Consider the following 25,600-nt stretch of genomic DNA (forward strand, 5'->3'; position numbering starts at 1 on the left):
CCGGGTCCTCAACTACCAAGTTGAAGGACAGTAGGTTTTCCCTTGATGGGCCCTAGTCGATAACATCTGATAACCAATGTTGCCATGACCTTCCTGATAATTTTTTGGATTGAAGGGTGAAGCTTTCCCAGAGACTGTGCCGGAAGAATGTCAAACTCGGGGGACTTATTGAAGCCGTTGGCCTCATGTAAGTTAGAGGCCAGCTCCAACAGACACTCTTCAACGTAGAATTCCTGCATTAAATCGGCACCTCTCTGGAAAAAAATAAGTCCAAGCCAAAAATTATAGAATCACCCTTCTCTTCAAAGACTTTAGTCATCTGGATATAAACTTGACCAACAAGAGCAGGGAATAGTGTTGAGAAGCTCTGGCACTGTCGATGAGGGAAGCATACACCAGGGACTCACCACCCGAAGGGAGAGCTGCTTATAGCTAGGTTGGATCCTTGCTGGCTCGTCCAAGCGGAGTGGATCCCAACGACACCACCAGCATCTTGAAAGACCCGTCTAGCAACTTAAGCCAAAGGTTCTGCCATTGCTCCGGGGTGAAGGGTTGACTGGGTAACTTGCGTTGATTCTTCTCATTATGGGCTGGGGGGGCAGTGTCTTTACCGCTCCACACCTGGTGACTTTGAAAGAGTCCTTTTGTTTTTGTGGCAAAGGGTAAATAGTTGTCCGGCACGCTCTCGTAAGGACTTACGGTGCATGGACTGGCATGATTCCCAATCCTGCAGATCGTGTTCCTCCCCCAGACAGTAAAGAAAAATTCTGTGGGAGTCGGAGACCGACTGCGGCTTCCCGCGATCCGTACAAGGCGTAAAGCCCAGGGCCTTATTGGTGTGCGGCAATACACAGAAGTATGAAAGAATGGCACGCCCGAAAATTACTGAGTGCACTAAAAAAGGAACAGAGGTCATGGGGCGCAGCACCTTGATATATACTGGCCCCAAAGAATATATACACACACTCAATGAAAGCAGAATGAGATGGTATCTTTGCGCTCAAATCCCCCATTATGAGAAGTGTAACATAGGCATACTGTACTCATAGTTTTTCCACCGCATTTATTTAAGATGGATGTTCATAGTTGTAGAGAGGTTGGTGGGTGAGAGAAGAGATCATAAACGGTAATAATAAGCACTGTTAAGAAGTGACCAGTCGATGCTTGCCACTTAAGTTTACCAGCCAGGGCAAGGGCAGAAGCAGTTTCTACCTTAGTTAATTGTGTAGAATTCTTAACGCTACAAACTGAGTTTCCCTTAGTTCTTCAATTAAGAGGTGGTATCTGTATAGTCTGTCTGCCATCAATTTCCAGTCTGCCACCCAACTAGGTTTTTTGTAATGCCAATAGGCTACATTTAGCAATATTGTCAATTAAACCAAATTATCTCCTTCACAAACTATGTAGACAATACCCAGATAAGTTTACCTATCAAAGGAGACTATGTAAAGGACACCAAAACCTTAGGTTCAGTCTACTTCACTATCAAGGCCTGGAGGCACAACACGCTCTGTGTCTCAATGAAGACAAAACCGAGCTGCCCCTGGTTGGGTCACAAGCTCACTTAAACTTGATGCAAACTACAAATCCTTTCTTATCAACGGCATCCCCATCCCAATCTCACAGGAAGTCAAATCCCTTGGTGTCTACCTGGATTCCAATCTGTCTTTAACTAAGCAAGTGAATGCAGTAGCCTCTTCAGCCGCCTACACAACCAAGCTAATTAACACCTGCAGACCGGACTCTCGTCTGGCAGTTGCATTACCATCGCTAGAGCACTCAAAGGATCCAGACGTGATTATTTTAACTCCTTATTTGCTGGTACTGGTACACGTAATATTAACAAGCTGCAAATTATACAAAACAATGCATTGAGAGCAGCAGTGACCATCCCCAAAAAGGACCACCTCTCCACAGTCAGTACAAATGCTCACTGGCTGCCTTATCCGCGAGCGCATATTGTTCAAAACCTTAGCTATCACGCACAAATGCATCTCCAACACTGCCCCAAAATACTTGTCACAAAAGTTCAACTAAATCCACACCGCCAGACCTACTCGCTCAACTTGCATGCACTGCCTTACCACACCGAGATAAAAATGTACAGATCAGGAGGTCTCAGCTTCCTGGTTATAGCAGCAAAGAACTGAAATTGTCTCCCACCTACCTTAAGATCAAAAAACTTGTACTGGATTTTCTGCAAGCATCTAAAATCTTGGCTCTTCTCACAAGATAAAGAAATCAGACATCGCCGTTATTCCAACCTGCTGGACAAATGTCCTTGATATGCTCTCCCCCATCAAGTTAAGCTTGCAAACACGGGCTTGCCTTCTATGTAACATTTTCCTTTCTGTTGTAACTAGCGCCTTGATTCCTCTGGGCTTAGCGTGCTTTATAAATGCCAAATGAATCAAATAAAACCATTATCTCCATTGTAACAGGAAAAGCCACAAGTGTACCAAGAAAGAAATGAAAACAGTTAGTTAGGGCCTCCTCAGATTCTCAGGTTAGAGAATCGAGGGCAGCCACTGGCAATTCGAGTTTACAGCAAATATGCTGTATGTGCCTCTATAAAAGGCTGAATACTGGAAGAAAACGAATTCCCAAATATTTAATTGTAGTGATTGCAGACTGAAAAGGTCTGCTTTTTTCCATGATCAGGTTTAGAGATCCCAACTGCAACAATTCAGATGGTATTCCTAATAATCTGAATGAGGTCTACCTCTTCAAACTAAATCAGAATCTCTAAAATGTACTGGCATCGCAATTGCAGCGTCAATTTAGGAGGTATAGTAGAGCTTTGCCTGTATAAAAGTGGAACTGAAACACCACAGTTTGCCAAAATACTCTTCCCCACCCATGTAAGAAAATCATGTGGGCCAGGGCTTCATGTAAAATGCAAATAGCAGGTGGACAGAGGTCATCACTGCCTGTCGATCTCTTCAACTTCAATGGAAGAGAGGTAATCATATAGGTTAGACTATGGTTTGGGGCAGGGTTAGAGTAACAATTGTCTTTACCCAAGTATGGCCCAGTCCCCAGGGCCAATACATAGAACACTGTATCAAAAGCTTTCAATGCATCAGAGGCGGCCACCAAACCGCATTATATAGTATACTAAATCGGTGCGCGCCCTTGACTCCAAACCACCGGCGCCACACCTCAGTCCCCTTTGACGCGTCCGTTGCATTTATCTGCCTACGACCTTTGCATCTTTTTAAGGGGGAGGATGGTGGGAAGTATGGAGGAAAGGGGACTATGGACTAGGAGTATGTTAGTCACTCCAGAGCCTGATTGGGCATTGCCTCCCGTCTTCCTGGTGTATCTCACCAGCAGCCCCCGGCACGCTCTTTCCCATCCGGAGCGTTGCAGGTGAGTGCCCCCAGGCCAGTGATCCCTCCGGGCCTGGCCTGCTAGCCTTTAACCATCCGTTGGACCCCCGCGGCCTGCGCCGCTCCTACTCCCCAGCACCTTCTCTCCCTCCCTCCTCCAGCCTCCCACCCCACCCCCAGAGCCTGATTGGGCATTGCCTCCCGTCTTCCTGGTGTATCTCACCAGCGGCCCCCTGCACGCTCTTTCCCATCCGGAGCGTTGCAGGCGAGTGCCCCCAAGCCAGTGACCCCTCCGGGCCTGGTCTGCTAGCCTTTGGCCATCCGTTGGACCCCCGCGGTGCGCGCCGCTCCTACTCCCCAGCACCAACTTCTTTTTTCATGCCTCCCTAGCCCTCCCCTCTGGTGACTGGTTCCTGCTTCACTGAGCCTCGGAGGCCAACGGTAGTGTCTCTCCCTGCCCACATTTCAGATCGCGCAAGGCAGGTGAGAACAGGCCCCTGGGAGATCCTCTGGGCCTTTCACTTTAATTACTGCCTCTGTGTGCTCCCCTCACCCCACTGCCCCGTGTACTTCGCTCACCTTCTCCTCGCAAACTTCGCTATTCCTGCCTACCTAACCCTCCCCCTCCAGTGATTACCTCCTCCCTTGTCCTCAACAAACACCCCAGGGCAGCCCTCTGCCCACGCAGCCCAGGGACAACGGCGGCTCCACCAAAGGCGGCTCCAGGAAGTGTCAGCCGGTGTCCCCCAGTAACCAGCCGTCAAGCATCAACTACAAGGACGAGTAAGGTAGGAGTGGCCTGGTTTAGGGGAGAGCTACAACTCTAGCCAGAATACTAGCCACGTAGCAAACCAACATTACACAGGGGGGTTAGGCTTTCTCCTTCTATACAGGTCTCTCAAGCCTGGCATGCATTTGGTGTCCTAATTGCAGTGTGTGATATTTGGATTGCATTGATAGGCCTCTCTCCCACTATACCGGTCTCTCTAATTTGTCTATGGGTTCTGGGTCCATTTGGCATTATGTGATATTTAGATTACAGAGATAGACCTCTCTCCCACTATACAGGACTCTATAATTTTTCTAGAGGGACTATAGGTCTATATTACTTTGTCTGATGTTTGGATTGCATTGATGGGCCCCTCTCCCACTAGACGGGCCTCTCCAAGTTTATAGAAGTTCTGGGGCCACATTGCATTGTGTGATGTTGTATTTCATTGACAGGCCTCCCTCCCACTATACAGGTCTCTCAAATTTGGTAGGGGCACTGTTTCCAGGCTGCATTGTATGATATTCAGATTACATTGATAGGCCTCTCTCCCACTATACAGATCCCTCTTATATTTTAATAGCGGTTGTAGGTTCATATGGCATTGTGTGATGCTGTGATAATATTCATAGGCCTCTCTCCCACTATACAGGTCCCTCAAAATCTATAGGGGTTCTTGGTCCATATTGCCTTGTGATATACAGATTGCATTAAGGGGCCTCCCCCCACTGTGCAGGCACTTAAATTCAATAAGGGTTTTGTCCCCAGACTGCATTTTGTGACAGTTAGAATGCATTAATAGGCCCCTCTCCCACTATACAGGTCTCTCAAGTTTAGTAAGGGCTCTGGGTTCATATTGCGTTGCGTTGTGTGATATTTAGATTGCTCTGACAGGCCTCTCTCCCACTATACAGGTCTCTAATTTTTCTATAGGGGTTCTGGGTCCATATTACATTGTGTGATGTTTGGATTGCATTGATAGACCTCTCCCCCACTTTACAGGTCTCTCCAACTTTATAGAGGTTCGGGGTCGACATTGCATTGTGGAATGTTGTGATTGCATTGACAGGCCTCTCTCCCACTATACAGGTCTCACAAATTTGGTAGGGGTTCTTTTTCCGGGCTGCAATGTGTGATATTCAGATTGCATTGATAGGCAGCTCTCCCACTATACAGGTCTCACAAATATGGTAGGGGTTCTTTCTCCAAGCTGCATTGTGCGATATTCAGATTGCATTGATAGGCTCCTCTCCCACTGTGCAGGTCTCCCAAATTAATAGGGATTCTGTCCCCATACTGCATCGTGTGATATTTAGATCGCATTGATAGGCTCTCTGCCACCATACAGGTCTCTCAAGTTTAGTAGGGGTTCTATTTCCGGGTTGCATAGTACGATATTCAAATCTCATAGACCTCTAGAAGGGTCTCCCAAATCCTGCTAACCAACTCACTCCTGAAGTGAGACAGAACCAAGCAGTGAATTGCTGTGGTGCAACACCCCGATTAGGGACTCGCGCCTCTTAAGGCTTAAATTCTAGCTGCTCCCTCAAAATCACTCTCAACTAGCAGATATCCTTATTAAACCAACACTGCCAGTCCACTGCAGTGAATCGCATATAGGGTAACTCACACCATAGAGAGCCACCGATAAAACCTAACTACATAACTCCCAACCACCTCCCTACCCCTTTCAAGACAGCAACGGAACGAGTCGGCTACATCAGCCAGAAATACCACCCACAGACAGGACCCACTTGTTAGCGGACGGCCTCCACTACACCACAAGACAACCAGACCAAAGCAGAACCAACCGGAAATCAGCAAACAAAGACTAAACAACTCTCTATCTTTTAATGGCGCGCAAACAACCCATTCCAAGGGAAAGAAAAAGAGTAGAACAAACACTCCTGAACAGCAACAAAGAACCACAACTACAGAACACAACCCTGCAGTCAAGAACAAGAATCGAACCAACACTGAGAGAAGAGACAAATCCCTCTACTTAACTCCTTACATCGCTTACAAGTGGTCACCAGTACAAACCAACCCAACACTAGAAGCAGCAACATCAAACTACCCAGCACAAACGCGTAGAAGAAGGATGGACACCACAAGAAACAACAAACACACGACCGATGCAATAACACCTTACATCACCAAAGCAAGAACAACTTCCAATCGACAACCACAACTCATGGAAGACGAACCCGATGAAAATAAGAACCCAAGACAGAACCTAGAAAAACTCTTTGAAGACGCTGACACACCAAAACCAACACCTCAACAAGAGATCGACCAGGAAGGAAACCCCAACACCGATCAAAAGATGACCTCCACAAGAAAGTCCAAACCAAAACACCTCCAAACTCCACTGCAATCTTATAAACACCAGATCCATGTCAAAACACTCAACAGAGATCTTCGATCTACTCGATGACCGCGGCATTGACATCCTGTTCATCACAGAAACATGGCTGGACGACAACTACAAAATGACACCCCCGGGCTGCCATCCAAACAACTTCAAATGCCTCCAAATAAACAGGAAAAACAAAAAAGGAGGAGGAATCGCAATTGCATTCAAAGGACATCTGAAAATAAAAACAGACGAACCGCTCAACATCCTCAACTGAGAAACCATGCTAATACACCTAATAGCAAGCCCAAAAACCAACATCACATTCATCCTGGTGTACAGACCACCGATATATGATTGCAACCTTCATCGACAACTTCATAGAAGCCATTACCAACATAGCCATCAACCACGAACACTTAATCATCCTGGGGGACTTCAACATCTTGTTTGAAGACAGTCACGCCAAATCCCAAAACTCACTGATCGAACAACTCAATACCATGAAACTACGACAACTAGTCAAAGGGGCAACACACTCGGCAGGACACACCCTTGACGCAATTTTCACCCAAAAAAACTCATCACCACGGCACCGCCGATAAAAATACTGTGGAGTGTCCATCTCATTATCCCATTCGTGATCACTCTGCCTACTCAAGTCCACATCCACCCAAACTCACAACCACCACAAAAAGAAACTGGAAACACTTCAAAGAAAGCAACCTATTCGAACAACTGGAGTTAACCAAACCCTAAACTACAGAGCTAGAGCCGGCTGACCTAGACGAGAAAGCGGAACTACTACACAAATGGATTGCAGACAATCGACAAGATCGCCCCAGAAAAACCATTCACCCCATCAAAAAAAGACCAATGGCAAAATGGTTCATTCCACTATTAAGCACCATGAAAAAGGAAAACAAAAAGATGAACTGGAATGGAGGAAAGAATACAACCCAGACAAAAAACAATGTTCCAGAGACAAATCCGCACATACAAGAAGGAAATTCAAAAGGCGAAGAGAAGGCATTATGATGACAGAATCACCAATGCCACCAACACACAAAAAGAAATATTTAACATAATCAAAGAGATGAGAAACAACCAGGCTGGGACAACACCCCAACCCCCTCAGAGAAACTGTGCAACGACCTGGCAGACCACTTCAATGACATCCGACAAACCATACAGAACATACCAACCGACCACAAGACACTACCGAGCGATCCTATCTCAGAATGTCAGCACAAACTCTCCTGAAATATCAGCAGAGGCATTCGCAATGCTGGTAAAACACAGCAAGAAAGCTGGATCACCCATGGATCCCAGTCCCCCGGACATCTACAAATCAATCCTCGCTCAAGGAACGCCAGCAGAATACTATAGAAACCTTTTGAACCAATCACTAGCAACAGGAAATGTACCGAGGATCTTCAAATCAGTATATATCAAACCACTTCTGAAAAACACAAGTGGCGACGTAGAAGACCTCTCCAACTACAGGCCGATTTCCAACATTCGCTACCCGGCAAAACTCCTGGAAACCTACGTGTATAAATTAACCCAAGAACATGTAGAAAAACACCACCTGCTAGACCAAGCTCAAGTCGGTTTCAGACCTGCAAGAGGAACGGAAACAGCACTACTATCCATCTGGGACGACCTAAAAACAAACGCAGACTCAAACATAACCTCAGCCCTTATCCTACTCGACCTCTCTGCAGCCTTCGACACAGTTAGTCATGACATCCTAACCAAAAGACTAGAAGACATAGGCATAACTGACACAGTACTACTCTGGACTAAATCATTCCTAGCAGACATAACAGAAACCGTTTGGATCAGACCTTTCAAATCCACTCCAAGAGTTAACAACTGCGGAGTGCCACAAGGATCCTCACTATAACCACTGGACTTCAACATCTACCAGACACTGGTTATCAGAATCTTCAAAAAATACAACATGACATGCTACAACTATGCCGACGATACTCAAATCATCTTCAAAATCCACCCAAGCCGATCACGCAGCCCTAATTGAATGTCTGAAAGAAGTCTTCAACTGGATGACTGCCAAGAACCTGAAAATCAACCCAGGAAAGACAGAAATCATGATCATATCCAAAGACCAAGAAAACTAAACCGACGTCCCGTGGCCAACTGAAATGGGAACCGCACCATCACCATCTAAGGTAGTAAAAAATCTGGTGGTCCTGATGGACAACTCCCTAACCTTGCATGCAACTGTCAAGAAATGTTCTTTCCTCCTCCACACGGCAAGAAGAATCCTACCTTTCCTCTCCTTCACCCACAAAACACTCACTATCGTCGCCCTCATCATGTCAAAAGTTGACTATGCAAACAGCCTCTATCTCGGAATACCAGAATACCTCCTGAAGAAACTACAACGGATCCAAAATATAGCTGCAAGACTACTCCTCAAACTATCAAGAAGAGAACACATAACTCCTGCCCTAAAAACACTAAACTGGCTCCCAATAAAACATTGCATCACCTTCAAAACAATGTGCATAACGCACAGGGCAATCAGCGGACAAGGAGCAGAATTCCTAAAAAAGAAAATAATCTACAAGCCAACTAGATACCTCGGGTCATGCAACGAAATCTGCCTGGAACAAAAACCATACCTCAAGAAAAAAATTGGAGGCACCTCCTTCTACCACTTAGCTGCAAAAACCTGGAACAACATCCCAAAAGAAATAAGAATCACCAAAGATCACCTAAAATTTAGGAAACTACTAAAAACCTGGCTATTCAACACCACAGACTCAAACTGAAAACGGAAACAAAAAGGAAAAGGGATGACTAGACTAAACTAGACACGGACAGCGCCCAGAACCCATTGGGAAGCTCCCACGGCACCCGGACGAGTCTCACCGGGTAGAGTGCAACACCGGCGACACCCATGGAGAAGGAATCAACAACCCTACCCTAATCCCACCCAACATAGGCACTCGCCCCTTAGTTGCACCAGGTACCACAGTGTTTGTAATTGTCGGGATATTGGCAATCACCACAATAGCTGAGCTATGGACGTAGGCAGGTGAACTGGCTGTATGAGTGGGAAGATAGGTAGCTCTGCGAAGCAGTTTGGGGGAGGAAGAGGCCAGATGTGAAAGGGACCTTGAAGGCTGGATTGACCCAGATCATGACAGAGGCATAAGGGTGCTACCAAAACCCATCTGGGGAGAATACAGAAACCCACCGCCTCAAGTCAGGATATAGATGCCAACTAATCAACTGCACTAACAATTTCCCCCTCTGCATACATCTCTCAAATTCCAAACCAAACACAACCACAAACCTACAGCACAACAAACCACACAAACTTCACTACATGGCAACAACAAAACAAAAAACACACAGTCTCGCACAACAGTGCACAATGACTACCGGCTGCAAAACACCCCAGGCCCAGCCAACGGACCCACCGGGCTGAGACCGCCAACAGCACATCACTGCTCTCTTGCACTTTTCCAGCTCCTTCCCACTAACCCCCCTCCCTTCCCTTTTCAGAGCCACCAGAGTGCCAGGGGACCACTTTGGTGGTGATAGTACGCGATACAAATGTCCTTTAACATTAATAACCCCAGTGAGTAACTTGTAATTACTCCTACGTCCCGTCCCCTTTCCTTCATCCTGTGTGCTGCATGGGTGTTTACCACTGATCATAAAGCCCTCGGGAGGAGTGTAGTTGACCTTTTTAGGTGAAAAGGTTTGGCAATACCGCCTGGCCAAAGGCTGCATCACAACGTGCACAGACGTCCAGGCAGTAGTGCCTGCAGAAGGCGGACGGGCTGGCTCATGTTGCCGCCCTGATAATCACTTGCCATGGTACAGGTCTTTGGAAAGCGACCACTGTTGCCTTGGCCTTAACCGCATGATCGTGTATGTTTCTTGCAAACTCCTTTCCACTCTACCTTGTATGCCTCCTGAATGGCCGAGACCATCCACCTGGCTATTCAGGACTTGGATGCTTGTCAGCCTGGTTTGCTCCACTGAAGGTGTCAACGAGAGCGCCAGACTTACAGAAACCCTTGGTCCTGTCCAAGTGGAATATCAGTGGTCGCCTGACGTCAAGACGCTGCAGCACTTTCATTGCCTCATCCGTAGGACTAGGGAATAAAGTCAGGAGTACGATCTGCTTGTTGATGTGGAATGAGGAGACCACCTTCAGGAGAAACAAAGGATGGGTGTGGAGCACCAATTTGTCTTGATGGAAAGTTGTGTATGGCTCTGTTGCCACAAGAGCCTGGATATCGCTATTGCAGCGTTTTGAAGATAGGCCCACAAGTAGCGCTGTGCTGACAGTAGAAGTCTGATGTCAGCAACTGCCATGGGCTCGAATGGTTTATACGCGAGTGCGCTGAGGACTACGTTGAGATCCCAGGCTAGATGCGGGTGCCTGACCGGCAGGAACAGCCTTGTCAAACCCCCGCCAGATGTCTTGACCACCGGGCTGGAAGTTGAAAAATAAATTGCATCAGAGTTTCTATATGCGCCTATTGCTGCCAAGTAGGTCCTGCATGTTTCTACCTGGACCCCAGATCTAACTAGATGCACTGAGAATGACAGCACCTGGCCTAAGGTTCATGTTATAGGGTCAACCCCTGTGTCTGTGGCCTAGAAGCAGAACCTGGCCCATTTGCTTCTGTATTGTCTGCATGCAGCCTGGTGCTTGGCTCCTGGCCCCTTGGATGATTTCCATGTTGTCCTAAGGCAGATAGAGGTGCTGAAGAGCTAGCTGCACAGGGAACAGGTTGCTAGGGCTAGCTTCTCCGGAGAGGGGTGGGTCACTGCCCCCCCCTTGCTGGACCTGAAGTGGGAAGGTCCCCAGGGGGAGGGGGACCGGAGGGCGATCTGCCATCTGGAGGAGGTCTGGGTACCTAGGCCTGGCCTGCCACTGCAGTGCTATTAGGATCAGCCACAGATGACGTGATTCCCCGACCTTGTGAATGACCCTGTGCAGCAGAGGGGTTGGAAGAAATGTGTAGGACCACATTCCGTTCCACTGCATCTGCAATGCATCCCCCATCGGGCCTTGTCCCCTGTGCTCCCAGGAGGCGAACTGCTGACATTTCCGGTTGTAGTCCGTCACAAGCAGGTATATGTGAGGATGCGCCCACATGTTGAAAATGCTCTAAAGGACATTCTTGTTAAGCTGCCTGTCGTAATTGTCGGACCCCAGACTGCTGAGCATGTCCGCTGAGGTTAGACTCCCCCGGCAGATGCACTGCTGAGAGATCCATATGCTGTGCTTGATGGCCCACTCCCATATGCTGATGGCCAGCCTGCACAAAAGGGGGGGGGCTGAACCTGGTATTGCCCTGTCTGTTGAGGTAATACAGGCAGGTGGAGTTGTCCATTTGAATGGACACTGCACAGCCCCTGACCATTGACAAACGCCCTGAGCGCAAGCCAAATGACCATCATCTCCAACCAGTTGCTATGGTTCTGCAGAGCACAGCCCGTGCACAACCTGGCTGTACAGGGTGGCTCCCCACCCCCTGAGGGAGGAGTCAGTCGTAATCGTGTGCTCCAGCTTGGGTTGTTTGAATGGCCTGCCCGACCTAAGGTTGGAGTCCTGCATCCACCACCCAAGATCCTGATGCAGGTTCGCTGGTATGGCAACTTCTGCTGACTGGGCCCCACCCTCCCGATTCCAGGAGGGCTGTAGTCTCTTCATTTTCAGCCTGGAGTCAGGCATCAACAGGAGACATGCAGCCGTTATGCCTAACAGGTCGTAGAGGGTGGTCATGAGCTAGTCTGCTGTGTCCTTGACCTGCCCGGGAGACTCCCATATGACGAACCAGTCATCAAGGTACGGATAGACATGTAGGCCCTCCGACCTGAGCTGCGCTGCCACAGTGTTCATGAGCCTCGTAAAGACCCTCTGTGCTATGTTGAGGCCAAAACGAAGACCCATGCATTGGAAATGCAAGCCCGAAAACCCGAGGAACTAACAATAGAGCTGCCAAAAAGGGATGTGTAGATATGAGTCATTCAGATCCAGGAAGCACGCCCAGCCCCCCCCGCCCACACAGTGACTCCGCTATCAGAGCTGGCGTAACTATTTTGAACTTCTGCAAGGGCAGGTAGATGTTTATGAAGGATAGATCTAGGACCACTCGCAGACCTGCCTTGTTCTTATTGTGAATAGCGAATATGCAGGAGTAAAAGCCCAACCCCCGCTGAGGGATTGGCACCTACTCCACCACTTCGCTCACTATATGTGAGGGTATTTCCGTTAGGAGTGATGGTCTACCGATCTGGGGGTGGTGAGAACAAGAAGGGGGGACAGAATGGGGAGAAGGGAGCGTTGCGAGACTACTGACACCACCGAAGGGGCCGAGAACAATGTCTGTCAGGACTGACTGGAGGTCCAATCTGCCTCCCACTGGAGTGATGTGGATCTGACACATCCAGTCATTGTTTCGTTGCCTCTGAGGCTGGGTGTAAGAGGAGGACTGGAAGAACCCCTTATGTGAGTATTTTTGTTGCTTCCGGCGGTGTTGAATGTGGGACTGGTCTGGCTGCCTGGACCTTGGGTCTCAGAAGACCGGAAAACGGCCTCTATTCACCCGAGGTTGCCCCTTGGTGCCGATTTGGTAAGGATAGCCAGTGACTTGGCAAGTTGGAAGCTGGTTTTCTTTTTGTCAAGCTCCTTGTCCGTGGTGGGGTGAAAAATATCACACCTTTCGAATGGCAGATGCAGATTTTTTTCCTGGACATTGGGGTTAAACATTGTGACTTTAAGCCGGTCCTTCTCATGTCCGTCGCTATGCATATGGCCCTACTCGCAGCAACAATATGAGCTACTGTGGCTTCCAAGAGGTCTTGTGCCACTATCTTGGCCTCTGCCTATCTTGGCCTCTGCCAATCTTGCCTTGAATGACGCCTGATTGTGGGCGGATTGTCTGGGAGGAAGGCCTCAAGGACCTTCTCCTGGTTGCCCAGTAGCGCTGATGTTGATGTGCTGGTCGGAGAAACCTGGGGCTTGGCATAAATGGAGGCCGCTGCGATGACGGACGACAGCGGGTGAAGGTGTACGGGCAAGAGTAGTGCATTGCCCTCGACCCGCCAAAACTTAGCATCCAGCTTTTTGTTCACTGGCTGTGTGGTGTGTGGTTTAGCCCAACTCTTTTTATCCAGAGCTTCGACATCCTTCTGCAGAGGTATACCTGACCTGGTGTCTGCGAGGATGGCAAGTACAAAACGCCAACTTCAGGCTGCACCTTTTGAGGGAGGGGGATGCCCAGGTATTCCACCAGGCAGGCGATCCTGGCATGGAACGCTCTCACCTTAATTCACTGCTTATCAATAGTTGCAACCCAATCCACAAGATGGCCTTAACAAGATCATACAATCATTAAGTGAGGATCACATCACAGGGAAGAGAGACTCTTCCAGAAACAAGATTAGGATACTGTAAGGGTGCTGAAGAAGAACTGAGACACAAAGGTGGCATGCTTAGGGCTAAAGACTTCATAAATAATAAAGAGGAAACCAATCATTCCTTATACCTAAGAGGGGATTCCCTGCCTCAACTAAAGATCTAAGGTGACTGTTGGGATGCTTGTTAACATAAAAGGTGTCCAACGTTCTGTGTCAAAAAAAAACTCACTTCTGTCCCTTACATTAGAAACTAAAGAATAAAGCAGTACTGTTCTGGTCCCAGGAAAATGTTTCGCTTTTCCTGGGTTATGGTCAAAGTTCCACACTGTGCTTCCTTGATGGGTCAGGAGAGTGCTTTCCTTCTCCTGTCGTTCAGTCTCAGATAGCCCAGGGAAAGACTTGCTTTCACAGGCCACAAAGTTTCAAACAATATATACTCCGTAGGCCAGGAGAATGCCACCCTTCTCCTGGCGTTTGAAGACTCCCTTCCTGAGGCCTGTTGGACCTTCCTTCTGGTCTGAGTTACCAGGAGAATGACTCCCTTCTCCTGATAATCATAAAACAATCTCTTACAACCAGGGGGAATTACTTCCTTTGCCAGGTCTTCTCTTCGTTAGGTATCACACATACAACACCCAACTCTGAGTGTGAGGAGGGTTCGTGAACCTGGCTTCTCTTCTCTGATTGGGCCCACATGTTTCGCTTCTCTGGTAAGTACTGCCACGAGGAAGATGACGCTTATGACCCTCTTGATTTGGGTCTCTGACCCTGGTTTCTCCTCCTCTTTGATGTTGCACACTTGGCTATATTCTCTGCTACAAAGAAGATGACTTGCATCACTCTCTTGGTTTGGGTCCCCAACCCTAATTTGCCTTCTTATTTGATTAGGCCCTCTTGGCTCACTTCCCTGCCAAGTACTGCCACGAGGAAGATGACCCGTATCACTCTTGGTTTGGGTCCCCGACCCGGATTTCTCTCCCGTTCTCTACATGTCCCCATGTCTGCCTCGCTTGCCAAGTACTGACACACGAGGTATGGTCCTGTTCGTTATATCCGTACAGGGTTTTTGCCTCATGTAGCTTCTAGCTCCTAGCGGTCCCTGCACCTCTCACCTTGCCTGTTCCCGGGAGGCACGTCTGGTCTTTCCTGGGGTCCCTCTTCTACTTCGTATGCTGCACGGGCATCTGCATGTTTCGGTGCCTTCACCTTGCAGATCTTCTGCCTGGCCCTTGGACCGACGTATGGAAACAGCCTCTTACATTTATGTCACCGTCTGCCAGCATACAGTTACCATCTAGATGCCATTAGGCAAAGGAGTGTCATTGTCCTCTTGTCTCCGGGAGAGGACTGCTCTCGGCTCTGTCCTGGACATCTCCGGGTCTCCTTCGAGCTTCCCGGTCTCTCGTCCTGGTTGGCTGTGTCTCCCAGATAGGTAGTCCTCCTTTGGTTTTTATGGAGGAGGAACCAAGCCTCTGCGGAAGCCTAAACCGCTGCAGTTAGTTCTTGGTATTGCTCTTCATTGTTCCGGGGTCCCACCTCATCGCAGTACTTGGATTACCTATGTTCTTCGTCTCAGTACTTTCCAGAACCTTGAGGTAGTCTGCCTTCTAACAGTACATAGGTCTATGGTTTATAAATAGGTTAGCAGAAGGAGAGGCGTGTTTGTGGATCTGATGTTCTCATAAGGCTAAGGGCTATACCCTAGATGGACGTCCTCCTCCCTAGGGGTTGTGAAGGGTGTGGGGGAGTCTCTCCAGCATTATACAACTCCCAGGGGGACTATCAGGTAGAGGCCTCACCTCCCTAGCCTCACGGAAAGGGGCTCGCTCCTGGGGAGAAGTGACACCAACTGAAGGATCGTCACAGTGCATAAACATGTTTGAAAGGTGCAATTAGTAGTTTGTACAATGACCTAGGAATTAAGTGCTATAAGTCAGTGGTCACCGGCCTGAATGTGACACACTGACTCATTATTTGAAGTGTATTCATGTTAAGAGGAGTCTGCTCACTTACTTCTTCTGATGTTCCAGCCATGCAAGCTCAGCTTTTGTCTTCTCCTTCAATGCCCGCTGGCGCAGCCGTAGCAGTGAGGATTGGTGAGCTGCCCGCATCTCCTCCTCCTTCATGTACTGACGAACCATCTCCATAGTGAACTTGGAGAAACTGTCTTGGCCCTCTGAGAATGGCAAAGACAGATCCTAAAAGAGAAAAAAGAAAACAGACTACTGCAGGATAAATACAATCAGGACAACCATGTATCTTTGAGAGTAGGGTGCTGCAACGTGCAAAAGGGAAGAAAAATGGCAAAGGCGAGCTAGTGTGCTGTAGGAAAGGAACAGGTAAGAACAGGTCACAAGGAATGATGATCAAACCTAACCTCAGAACGAGCAGGTAGAGTTTAAGGAAGAGAACAAATCAATTAGGATTAATGCAGGCCCTCTATCACTAGCAACCTTTTACTTCAGCAGAGACAGGAAGGGTCAGACAGCTTGCACACCTCTTTATGAGGAGAAAGGAAGATCATGCTTGGCAATTATAGAGGAAAGATAAGAGCATCATATGATGCAGCCATTGAAGAGAGGCTTGGGGGCAGGTCCCTGAAGACCATGGGGACGATGGCCAGTTACACTATGCTTCTCCTGCTGTGGTGCACACAGGATCCCCAAAGGCATCCAACCCATCCCTAGTCTTGTGCACAGAGTGGGTAACAACCTCCAAAGCAACCTCCCTTGTCCATGGAGACGTGCTGGGTTTGCAAGCATGGCCTACATAGGAGCAGAGATGAAACCCATATCACACATGTGCTCCACGGAGAACACACACAATGCATACACACACACATGTACAGGTTAGAGAGAATCTTGGAGAAAGCCACCGGGGGAGAAGCTGACAAAGACAAGATTATTTGACTCCAAAATGGCAGAGGCTCTTCACAGCTTTGAGCTCCAGACTAGTGAACAGGCCGCCTCTAATTAGCTGTTACACCTCCCCCAAAATGACAAAGGGACATCACTTGCAAATGGACTAAAAACTCTTTGATCACTCCCTAAGTGATTTGAATAGTCTTGCTAATCACACCATAGGAAACTCCTTAGATTACTGCGAAACTCTGTAGCGCTACATAAATGCAAAATTATCATTATTGCATCTTTCTAACTTCCACTCTTAGTTCCTCTGCTTCCTGACATCTCTTTCCACCTAACTGTTGTTAGAATGGATTTCTAAACTCTGGCCTGGTGGACAGATGTTTAGGAGGCCACCCTTGTTAGATGAACAGGGGATACTTCTGGGAAGATACCCAGACGTTAGCTTGGAGAGCAGTCCAGGCTAAATCTCAGGAGGAGTGAGGGTGATCAGGGGACTCCAATGAGCAGACACAGTGAAACGCCAAGAATTACAATTAGACAGAAGTGTACGAAAATATACTATTCATTATTGGCCGAATAACACCACTAATGAATACTGAATTGCAATAGTAAAACACCACACACGCAACACACTATATAATATATATATATTCACTGATGTCAGTGTGAGAAAGTTAGTAACTCCACCAATACTTGGAAAGGAAACGGGTGAATAACATTTATAGAACTAAGTCTTCAGAGATGGCAACCCTAACTTTATAAGTCCAGCCCCGAGATGAATGGAGCCCTGTGCTCAATGTTCAATGCGCGCGGAAAAGCGCCCGGTCGTGCATAAAGTTCACAAAGTACTGCTCAGGGAGCAGAAAAAGTTAGGGGAAGAATTCTGAAGGGGTGAAACGGGTTCCAAGAGTCAGGAGAGGATCTACTATGATGAACAAAGCTATTCCCAACTTTCTGAGGGTTTAGGAAGCAGATACTACCCAAGCCAAAGAGAGGGCAGAATAATCTTCAATGCGTAAATGCATTTGGATGAACAAAGGGCCACTGGTAAGTGACTTTATTACTCACCGCCCTTAGCTCGATTTCTTTGGACCAAACTTGGCAGGTCTAGAAAGGGTTGTCAGAGGTTAGATTTCCCGCCATCGAGTTCGGCTTCAAGGTGCACAGGCGCTGCGGGTGCGGCAAAAGGTCTGGTTTGGGAGCTGTAATTCTTGATTTGGATGAAGAAAACACAGATGCAGCAGGTCTCAAGACACAGGAAGGAACGTGGAAAAATAGCCTTCAGCAACCGTCACTGTCGCACAGTGATGCAGGGGAACCAAATTCTCGCAGTATGATGCAGCCTCGTATCTCACGGCCAAAGGTGCTGGCATGACGTGCTTTGTTGGATACGCTGGGATTCTGCAAAGTCTCGGGTCGGAACTCGAAACGGCGGCGCTCCTGCATGGCAACCAAGGATTAAGCTGGACAGCCCACTAGATGGCCCAGGGACACTTCTGAAGAGGCTCACTTGCAGGGTTACCAGGAGACGTTGGGAGTGATTGTTCCCACCACTCCCAAAGGTTCAAAGCACCTTCACAGGTCTGCTGAGATCAAGCGCAAAGCAGGGCTTGACCAGGACAATAACGGGATTGCCAGCCCTCTTCAGTGCATCCCAGGATTGTCCTTTGTTCTGCTTGGCTCTTCAGGATACTATGTTCAGTCTACAGGCTGGTTCTGAACTGTTGCTGATATGCTAGAATGAATGCAGGACACCTCATATCAGTCAGGCAAGTGCTTGCAGCCAGCCCACCAATGGGAACATCTGCTCCATGCATACCAGCAGTGGTCCAATCAGGGACCACTGGGGCTCTCATGCTCACCAGACACTGGCACCAGTAGCATGGATTGGGACCAGACCCAGTCCACTTCCTGGGTACCTGCACAAGTGACCTGCAGAGACCCACGAAAGAAGCAGCTTTAGTGGGCAACTGAATTCCCAAATAAGGAAATCCCAGCACTGGAAGGGCAGGAGGAAGACCAATAGACAAAATGGCCAAAGGAACAGACAAAATAACTCTTGGCACGGCCCTGTTAAACACTAACCACAGTGATGAGCCAAATGCGGTAAACACAGTATGGGCTTGGTAAAATGCTACACAAATACAAGAAAAAGCTACTGCTCCCACCAGTCTCTTCCAAGGCACATTGCACAATCACCTTAAATTCGATAGAAGGTGTCTAGGTCCATAAAACACACAGATCCCATTGTGCGGTACTTTGCGTAATGATAACAATTTTACCAACAAGTAGCATCAAAGTCAACATACTAAAAGAAACAACGTTTCTCAGTACTGAATGCCTGAAAGACGTGTCAGTTTCCCCATAACAATGAATGAAAGCCTAGTGGAGTGCAGTTGAAGGCTGTGCTCCACTGTTAAAAGTCAGGTTAGGATACAGAAACAAAAGCAAAAAGTCTGGGGGCCCATGGACTATGGAGGAAAAGTTGCTTCTAGAGAAATCTTTTCTAACAACTGCTCGCTTCTAAACTTCACTATCTCTGTTCCCCCTTCTCCCCACCTCTGCAAGTAACAAAGAACATTCAAACATTACTCCATGCCCCGCTATCCCAACCATGAAAAAACCTCTCTCTTGTCTACCCTCACCCACACTATTGACCTAATCTTCAATGAACTCAATAATACTCTACTATACTAATACGAAAGAGTCATCTCAACTAATGCTCCTAGGCGACCTTAACCTAGGACTAAATGACCCTGATGATAAACAAGCCCAGGCCATAGCTGCCATGCTTAACAAACATGGGCTCTCCCAAGAAGTCTTCGCCCCCACCCATGACAAAGGCAGGACCCTGGACTGGGTAGCCACCGCAAACTGCCCAACTAAGATCACTAAAATCACACCTCTACCCTGGACTGACCACTCCATGATTGCTTTCAATCGAACACTCAAGAAAGAAGCAAACAAAACCAAAATAATGGCACCCCCACTCCCTACCAGATCAAGGAAAAATATCACGACAAACAACATCCTACCTGGTGGTCTCCCAGTGATCAACGCCATACCAAGCCACTCCGACCCAGACATGTTAGTAGACATTTATAATGAAACTATGACGAAGATTCTAGACTCCATCGCCCCACTTAAGAACTGCAAAAGCAAACAACAGGCGCATCTGAACACTTGGTTCACCCCCATTTAAAAGAACTTAGAATGGAAAAAAGGAAGCTAGAAACTATTTGGCAACACACCCTCGGAAGAAAACAAATTAAAATTCAAACTCTCGGCCACTAAATACAAAAATGAAATCATTCAAACCAAAAAATAAATCTATAATGAAAGAATATCCAAAGCAGGCTCCAACACTAAGGAATTATTTGTTATCCTACGCGAATTAGAATCCCCTATTCCTCCACCAGATAACTTACCTAAAGATAAACAATGGTGTACCAACATTCAAAACGCTCTAGCAAACAAAATAAAAACCCTTCAAACTAAAATTGATTCAAAAAAAGCTTTGCTCACAATAACAGAAACCCCCACCACCCCCCAGCCGAGTAACAAACAACCTAACCTAGAACCATTCAAATTCTCCCAAATCTCCATTCTGGAAACAGAAAAAATCATTGCCTCACTAAAACCATCTAACGGCAAAGGTGATATCTGCCCCGCCCAAATAATCAAGGATGCAGATAGAGAACTAGCCCCTATCATTTCCAAACTCATTAATGCGTCCTTCAAATCCAACTCTTCCCCAAACAGTCTTAAAGAGTCCTGGGTACTACCCCTTCTAAACTACCCCTTCTAAAAAAACGAATCTTAGACCCCTCCATACTCACCAATTATAGACCAATCACGACAGCCCCTTTTCTCTTGAAGATAATCGACAAAGTGGCCTATATACAAATCCAAAACTACCTTGAGACTAACCAACTATTAGGCTCGCGCCAATCTGGGTTCAGACCCCAGCACGGCACGGAGACAGCACTAATAGACCTTAAAGCCCAAAATGATGAACTCAATGACAAAGGAAACATAGCTATGCTACTCCTCCTTGACCTGTCGGCAGCCTTTGATCTAGTGGACTACACAGTTTTATGCAAACACCTTGCAACGGCAGCCCACTTCTCAAGAGAAGCTATAGCTTGGGTCCGTTCCTTTTATGACAATAGAAGCATGAGAGTCTTCTCCATGGCAGCGTCCGCTGATCCGGTGCTAACCACATGCGGGGTCCCCAAGGATCATGTGTCTCACCCACCATGTACAACATCTACACTAAGCCCTTATTTGACAAATTGGACAGGCTGGGCGTCACCTATACAAATTACGCAGATGACACTCAGATCCTTATTCCACTTATGGGCAATTGCACGTCAGATACAGCCTTAGTGAATGAGATTTACTCCCTCATTCAGGCATGGATGGCCACCCATGGCCTCTGCCTGAATGACGATAAAACAGAGATCCTGATCCTTGGCTCAGCTAACAACCTAAAAAAAAACTTGACAACTATAGTGCCTTTAACATTGATGGTAATATTATTAAAGTTGCCAAAGAAGTGAAGACACTAGGTTTTTACTTAGACGAACAAGTTACTTTCTTACCTGGTAACGTTCTTTCGATGGGATGGTCCGACGACGTATTCCATATCTATGACATGTAATCACCACAGCTGTGCTGCTTCGGAAACTTTTTCGGCGTCTGCGTCCTGCGTCGATGCGCCGTCGCCGAGGACCTCCGCCGACGTCCGACGTCATCCGATGTGATAAGTAGGACGCACGACGCCCATAGCCTCAGTTGTAGTTTTTTCCCCCAGAACGTGTGACATAAGTCAACTGCCAGTCAGACACAAAACCTTGCGGAACGTAAGCTGCAATCGCAAAAGAAATTCTGCAGCAGGGAAGGCAGGGCGGGAGCGATATGGAATACGTCGTCGGACCATCCCATCGAAAGAACGTTACCAGGTAAGAAAGTAACTTGTTCTTCGAGGGGATTGGGTCCTCCGACGTATTCCATATCTATGACAGACTCCCAAAGCAGTACCAAAGCAAGGAGGAGGGAAAGAATTTAGAATCAAAATTTAGAATAGCCAATCAAATAGCAGAGCAAAGGACCGCCTTGCCAAAGGCCAGATCCTGTGCTCGTATGGAATCGAGGGAATAGTGACGTACAAATGTATGTACTGAAGCCCAGGTGGCTGCATCACAGATGTTGCGAATAGGAACACCCCTCTGCAGGGCAGTAGACGCAGCCATACCCCTGGTAGAATGGGCCCGCAAGCCAGCCGGTGGGTCCTTACCCGCCAAGCGGTAGCACTCCGAGATGGCCAAAATAATCCAGCGAGACAAAGTCTGTTTCGTCACAGCTTGCCCCAAACGCTTTCCAGCGTAACCAATAAAGAGTTGATCATCCACTCTGACCCGGGACATGCGTGAAACATAAAAGCTTAAAGCTCTCCTAGGATCAAGCCTATGGAGCCTCTCCTCTTCCTTACCAGGATGCGGAGGAGGATAGAATGCCGGAAGAACAACCTTCTGGGCCAAATGAAATTCCGTCACTACCTTCGGAAGAAAAGAAGGACGAACTCTAAGAACAACCCTGTCCTTGTGAAATACAGTGAAGGGAGGCTTAACTGAAAGTGCCTGTAACTCACTCACTCTGCGAGCGGAAGTAACCGCAACTAAAAACACAGTTTTCAGAGTTAACAGCCTCAAAGGGCAAGAATGTAAAGGCTCAAACGGAGCACCCATAAGAAACTTAAGAACAAGGTTTAAATCCCAACCGGGCACCAGGAAAGGTGACGGAGGGAACACATTAGTGAGCCCTTTCAGAAACTGTGAAATCAAAGGGATTTTAAAGTAAGAACACTCTTCAGACGAGCACTTAAAGATGGACAGCGCCGCCAGGTAACCCTTAACGGTACCCACTTGCAAGCCCCTGTGGGCCAAAGAAAGTAAAAAGGACAGAACCATGGGGATGTCACATGCAAAAGGATCCACATTCTGAACTCTGCACCAGTCGCAGAACTTACGCCAACAGCAACGGTACAGAGACTTTGTTGCTGGCCTTTGGGCCGAAAGCAACACCTCCATCACGTCCTCAGGGAGGTCCCAATCCTTATACTTCAACCTTTCAGAAGCTAAGCGTGAAGGTTGAGGGATCTGACCTCTGGATGGAGAACCTGACCCCCCTCCCGTGAGAGCAGATCGTCTCGGTAGGGAAGACGACGTGGAGGGCAGATGGATAAGTCGAGAAGGTCCGGGTACCATGTCCTCCGAGCCCACGCCGGGGCAATGAGGATCATCCGGGAACCGAACTTCCGTAACCTCCGCAGCACTTGCGGGATGACGGGGACTGGAGGAAACGCGTACAGCAGCGGGAATGACCACTCCACCACGAACGCGTCTCCTAAGGCTCCTTTTGGAGGAAATTCCCGCGAGCAAAACCTTTCGCACTTCCGGTTGACACTGGAGGCGAAGAGATCCACTTGAAGGGTCCCCCAAAGGGCGAAGATCTCCAGGAGAATCTCCTGAGCCAACTCCCACTCATGAGAGATCGCGCTCTGCCTGCTCAGAGCGTCCGCCGTCACGTTTTCGGCTCTGGCCAGATGAACTGCCGAGATCGAAACTTCCTGCTGGATGGCCCAGAACTCGAGCTGCATCACCTCCCTGCACAGAGGAAGTGACCCTGCCCCCCCCTTTTTGTTGAGGTAGTGCATGGCCACTGTGTTGTCCGTCAGGATCAGGACATTCTTCCCTCGCACAGACGGCAGAAAAGCCTTCAGGGCTAGCCTGACGGCCCTCCGCTCCAACAGATTGATATGGAGTCTGGACTCCGACGGAGACCAACGACCGCTGACTGTCAGCCCGTTGGCATGAGCTCCCCATCCCGTGAGGGATGCATCCGTCACGATCGTCACCTCCGGCCAGGGAAGCCAAAATGGAGCCCCCTTCATCAAGTTGCCTTCGACGGCCCACCACAGAAGGTCCCGGGCGACCGAGGACGGCACCTGAATCGAGTCCGACATCCTGCCGGAGGACTGCGACCATTGCGTCTTGAGTGCCCACTGCAAAGATCTCATCCGCAGGCGAGCCTCTGGCACCAGAAGAATGCAGGATGCCATGAGGCCGAGCAACCTCAAGAACTCGAACGCTGGGAGCGTCTGGGCATGCTGAAACTTGTGCACCATCTGCTGAATGTGAAGAGCCCTCACCTGGGGAGGAAAACACTGCCCCAGGGAAGTGTCGAGCACTGCTCCGATGTACTGGAGCCGCTGTGTTGGCGTCAAATGGGACTTCTTTAAATTGAGGGAGAAGCCCAGCCTGTGAAGGGAGCGACAGGTGACCGATAGAGGATCCAGGACCTGCTCGGGAGAGCTCCCCCTGATCAACCAATCGTCCAGGTAGGGGTAGACGTGAATCCCCCCTTGCCTGAGATGTGCTGCCACCACCACCATGAGCTTGGTGAAAACCCTCGGGGCGGAGGTCAATCCGAACGGCAGGACCCGAAACTGAAAGTGCGAGTCGCCAACCGCGAACCTCAGGTACTTCTTGTGCTTGGGATGGATCGGCACATGGAAGTAAGCATCCTTGAGGTCGAGTGACACCAACCAGTCCTGAAGCTGAAGGGCCTGGAGGACTTGAGAGAGAGTAACCATCTTGAACTTGTCCTTCCTGAGGAGTTTGTTCAAACCGCGCAAGTCCATGATGGGTCTCAATCCCCCCGTCTTTCTTCGAAATCAAAAAAGAAGGGGAATACCATCCCTTGTTCCTCTCCGCTACAGGCACCAGTTCTATGGCGCCTTTCTCCAGCAGGGCTTGAATTTCCTGCGCAAGGAGCGGATCCGGACTCTGCAAAGAGAGGTTCCCCGGTGGATTGTCGCGAGGCCTGTGCCGAAAGGGAAGACAGTAGCCATGGGTTATGATCTCCAGAACCCACACATCTGAAGTAATGGCTTGCCACTCTACAAGATGCTGCGCCAGCCTTCCCCCAACCGGCGAACCATGGGACATGGCCTCACGACTGAGTGGGAGCGGCTGCGGCGTTACCTGAGGGCAAAGAGGCAACTGCCCGAGAGGCCTTGGCACCGCGGGTACCCTGTCGTCCACCTCTGGTACCCCTGCGTTGGCCTCTTTGACTGCCAGCTCCTCTCGCTTTACTGAAGGATGAGTAATAGCGAAAGGAACCACCCCTCCACTGCTGTCCCCTAGGACGAAAAGGCGGAGGCTGGCGAACTGCAGCGCCCAACGACTTCGCTGCAGCTTTTGAGGTCTGCAACCTCTCAAGGCTCTCGTCAGCCTTGCTGCCAAAAAGGTGTTCACCGTCAAAGGGCATGTTGAGGAGCCGGGACTGCACATCAGGAGCAAACCCCGACTTCCGCAACCACGCAAACCTGCGTATCACGGTGCTCGCCGCCATGGACCTACTGACGCATTCAGCTAAGTCCAAACCCGACTGAACGGACTCACACATGGCATCCTTACCATCCTGGACCATAGCAAGGAAACCATCCCGTTCGTTCCCTTCGGGAATATGTTCAGCCGCTAACGCAACACAGTTCCACAGAGTGTGCGTGAAACGCGACAAGGCACAAATGGAGTTGGCCGCCTGAAGCGCCATACCACCAGAAGAAAACACTTTCTTCGCCCAGCCATCAAAACGTTTGTCGTCCCTATCAGGAGGGATGGTAGGGTACGACGCCTGCTTCGCCGGGGCCGTGGCCGCCTGCACCACCAAACTCTCCGGAGTGGGGTGCCTGGTCAAGTAGCAGGGGTCGCCACTGGCTGGACGGTATTTTCGCGACAAGGATCTGCCCACCGCCGGGAGACTCTCCGGAGCAGACCAAGACGCCACCCTT

At 48.7% G+C, this 25,600-nt stretch overlaps 1 protein-coding gene across 3 annotated transcripts in view; it reads right to left on the minus strand.

Annotated features, from left to right (window-relative positions):
• Positions 1-25,600, minus strand: part of CEP350 (centrosomal protein 350) — a 2,433,119-nt gene that overhangs the window by 916,428 nt on the left and 1,491,091 nt on the right. For all 3 annotated transcript variants that reach the window (XM_069641456.1, XM_069641455.1, XM_069641457.1), the window contains one exon: positions 15,890-16,074. In XM_069641456.1, the coding sequence (XP_069497557.1) occupies positions 15,890-16,074 (185 nt within the window). The remainder of the gene's footprint in view (positions 1-15,889; positions 16,075-25,600) is intronic.

The sequence above is a fragment of the Ambystoma mexicanum genome, chromosome 1q, assembly GCF_040938575.1.
Source record: "Ambystoma mexicanum isolate Mex_15411 chromosome 1q, UKY_AmexF1_1, whole genome shotgun sequence".
In the NCBI taxonomy this organism is placed as follows: Eukaryota; Metazoa; Chordata; class Amphibia; order Caudata; family Ambystomatidae; genus Ambystoma; species Ambystoma mexicanum.